At 36.6% G+C, this 3417-nt stretch overlaps 1 protein-coding gene across 1 annotated transcript in view; it reads left to right on the top strand.

The window, feature by feature from the left end:
* The window catches only part of LOC106759906, a 20452-nt gene that overhangs the window by 4757 nt on the left and 12278 nt on the right, over positions 1 to 3417 (top strand). Inside the window, exons 2-4 of the mRNA XM_022780116.1 lie at positions 124 to 211; positions 1337 to 1354; positions 1461 to 1625. Of these exons, the coding sequence (XP_022635837.1) occupies positions 124 to 211; positions 1337 to 1354; positions 1461 to 1625 (271 nt within the window). The remainder of the gene's footprint in view (positions 1 to 123; positions 212 to 1336; positions 1355 to 1460; positions 1626 to 3417) is intronic.

Here is a 3417-nt window from a genome sequence, read left to right as displayed (position 1 = left end):
TGTCACACCCCATTAAATACCCTTCTTAGTGGGGGACACTTGTCCAACCGTCCGGTCCTCCCCGGTGAGTGGGAGACAAACTCTGCCAACCTTTTAATTCCCTTCCCCTCGTGATTCGTGCAGTAGCAGCATAGCAGAAAACCCCTGGAAGTGGAAGTCAGGTGTCACGCTGGAGTTGGCCAAACCGTTCGCACTGGAGGCAGTATATAAGGTAAGAGTGGAGAACTGACGCCACTTTTGCATGCAACCTTCTTCTTCTTCCTCAAACTTAACCTTCTGAACATCTCAAACTCTCCTCCTTCTCTCTAAAACCTCCCTACCGTCTCTCTAAAATTCTAACTCAATTACTGTTCCGATCACCCTTCAGATCACAACTGAAGACTCCTGGTGGTCTCCTCCTTCACTTAAACCGTCCGGTTTTCAAGTTTGTACCTGTCCTTGGAAACTTAGAAGAATAGTTCCTATCAACCTACTTAGCTGGAATTAGAAGTAAGGGAAGCTTATAAAGTTTAATTTATGATTTTCTGTATGGTTGAAAGTATGCCTGATTTAATGCATGTCTGATATCTAAAGTATGTTACTTGATTTCTTATGATTTGAATATGGTATGTTGTTGTATGAGTTGTATGACAAGTATGAACTATGAATTCTGTACTGGTAAGAGTATGTATGAAACTTAGAGAAAATGTGAATCTAAGATCGAAGGTTATTAGGACCGTTCGGTTTTCCCTGCTACGTTCGGTCTATTATGGTTGGTCGGCCTAGTATAGTTACTAAAACTAAATTGGTTTCCTTTAAGTGTTTCTTTGATAGCTATTTAAGAATGTTGGTCATAAACCAAGCGTTCGGTCTTACAAGTGTTCAGTCTTAGGCTGGCACTTAACATTTGAAACTTACAACCTGATATTCTTCCTTTTGAAACCGTCCGGTCACTTAATGACTGAATGGTCTAGTGCGACTCTGTGTATTGAAACGTCCGGTTTAAATTGATTAATGTTCGTTCACTCTTTTAAAGAATTTCTTCCTTATTGATCCGTCCGGCCTGATAAGTGTTTGGTCATAGACCAACCCTTTGATCATGTTAATGCCTATTGTATGATATTCTTGCCAAACCGCTCGAATGACTATCCATTATCGTAAATCTCTGAGTCATGGCCTCATTCTTTGCTAAAACTATTCTATCAACCATTTGGTATTTTCCGTTATTCAGTCATACCTTTACTATGACCGTCCGGTCACTTGCTTGAATTCTTGAGACTCAGCTTCCCCTTTTGATTCAAATCGTTCGGTCATTACTGGTTGTAATTCAGTACTGGGTATTTGGTACTCCTTTCAGTACCCTGATAGTTTGGAAGTAATAATGAACACTGATTGAATTTGACTAAGTAAGAGAATTCCACTGGCGGAATGACTCATGAATTGGTATTGATTGGTAAAGTATGAATGTGGGAATGACTCAGGTGTTGTCCTTGTTCCTGATATTCCGTGAGGACGCTTTCTCAGGTAGAGAGAGGTCACTCATGCGTGGGAATGGCAGGAGGTCCGCGGTTATACGAGTAGATAACCGTTTGAGGGCTAACCTCGGGTGGCAGCTGATCAGAGAGACAGTTACTACACCACACCGGGTGCTAGGGACGACCGAGCTACATGTTCATACGTCCGGACAGTGTCGTCGTGGTCGGATATAAATTGATGAACTTAGTATGCATGTGTAGTACTTGAGTGTATAATATGTTGATTTGGTTTTGTTTAATTGTTTACCTGTATGTTGAAGTCATTAATTAAATTTACATAAGCTTACCCTTATTCTTTGTGTCTTTTCAATTGCAATGATCACTCTTTTTGGGTGTGAGCAGAGGATAACTTAGAAGTTACATTGGAAGCTACTTTGGAGGATACCCTGGAAGACGCAGTGGAAGTCGTACCCGAGAGTTATGCAGGACCGTCCGGTCCTTAGTGTAGTTACTTCTCTGTGTCTTACATTTTGTAGATGCTATGTATAGGGAGCTTTTGATGATTTACCGTTCGGTCAATGAACTTAGTCTAAGATCGTTCGGTCTACCTTGTAACTGTTGTACTTAATCAAACTGTTATACAGTTTTAAATTAAATGCTATTTCTCCCATCTCTTTCACCTATCGGTTTATTCACTACTGTTCTCCTTTATTGTTCATGTTAACTCCTGAAAATGAATTATAGCTTTGGTTATATTTATTGGGATGTTACACTCCCACCCCTTAATGACTTCCAATTTCAAGCATATAAATTGCAAGTCGTATACCCCAACACAAGTTCTCTATAGATTTTGTCAACACCTCTCATGATTTTCACTATTAAATTAAAAGTCTTTAACCCTCGCATGATTTTCATTTCATGTATAATTGTCACCTCCAAACACAACTTACCTAAGGTTTGTAATATTTCATAAATTTGCACATATTTATAATTTATTTGAAAACTACCCATAGTAAAAAAACCATTCATCAAACAATGTGTTCTTTTTAATAGTAATCAATTCTTGGTCATGTTTACCATTCTTGGAAAATATTTCCTTTAATGCCTTTAACTATTTGTAATTTTTGCAAAAACTTTTAAAGTCAACCTTTGTCTTTTTACGCTTCTTAACTTTATTCTTCTTAAAGACTACCAACCCAAAAAGTGATGGATCCTAGCCATTCAAAGATGATTTGAGGCGTAATTTGTTTACATAGGCTAAACTTACCTCCTTAAGTAAGATGCAAGTCTTCTTTATGTTCAACAAACTTACCAAATTCTTCTTAAAGACTACCAACCTAAAAAATGATGCATCATAACCATTCAAAGATGATTTGAGGCATAATTTGTTTACATAGGCTAGACTTACCTTCTTAAGTAAGATACAAGTCTTCTGAAGGTTCAACAAACTTACCAAATTCTTATAGGATGAGGAAGGAGAAACTAGTATAATCATTGTCACATCTTCATCCTTTACTTTGATATTTATAACATAGACTTCTATCAAAATACACTTAAACTAATCAAGGTGAGACTTAGTGATATACCTTCCTTGATACGAACTTTAAAGTGTTTTCTCTTCAATAACAACTTTCTTCAACAACAACTTTCTTCAGCAACAACTTCCTACAAATGAACTTTATCATATAGAACTTTACCAACTTCAACTACAACTTTAGCATAAAGAACTTCAATTTCATCAACTTTGGCTCCCTCTTGCTTTCTAGATAAAATGACACACCTTTTCTATTTACTTACCACTAACCAAACTAATTTGCTACTTCAGACATCTACAAGTTCAATCTACACTTTTCTTATGTGTTACTGATTGTTAGAGATATTATATTTAGTTTATATTTATCTCTTATCTTTAGTTAGTTTGTTTATATTTCTTAGTTAGTTTGTTTATATTTCTTATTTGTAT

The sequence above is a fragment of the Vigna radiata genome, chromosome 1 (assembly GCF_000741045.1).
Source record: "Vigna radiata var. radiata cultivar VC1973A chromosome 1, Vradiata_ver6, whole genome shotgun sequence".
In the NCBI taxonomy this organism is placed as follows: domain Eukaryota; kingdom Viridiplantae; phylum Streptophyta; class Magnoliopsida; order Fabales; family Fabaceae; genus Vigna; species Vigna radiata.
This window is presented reverse-complemented; position numbering and strand designations above follow the sequence as displayed.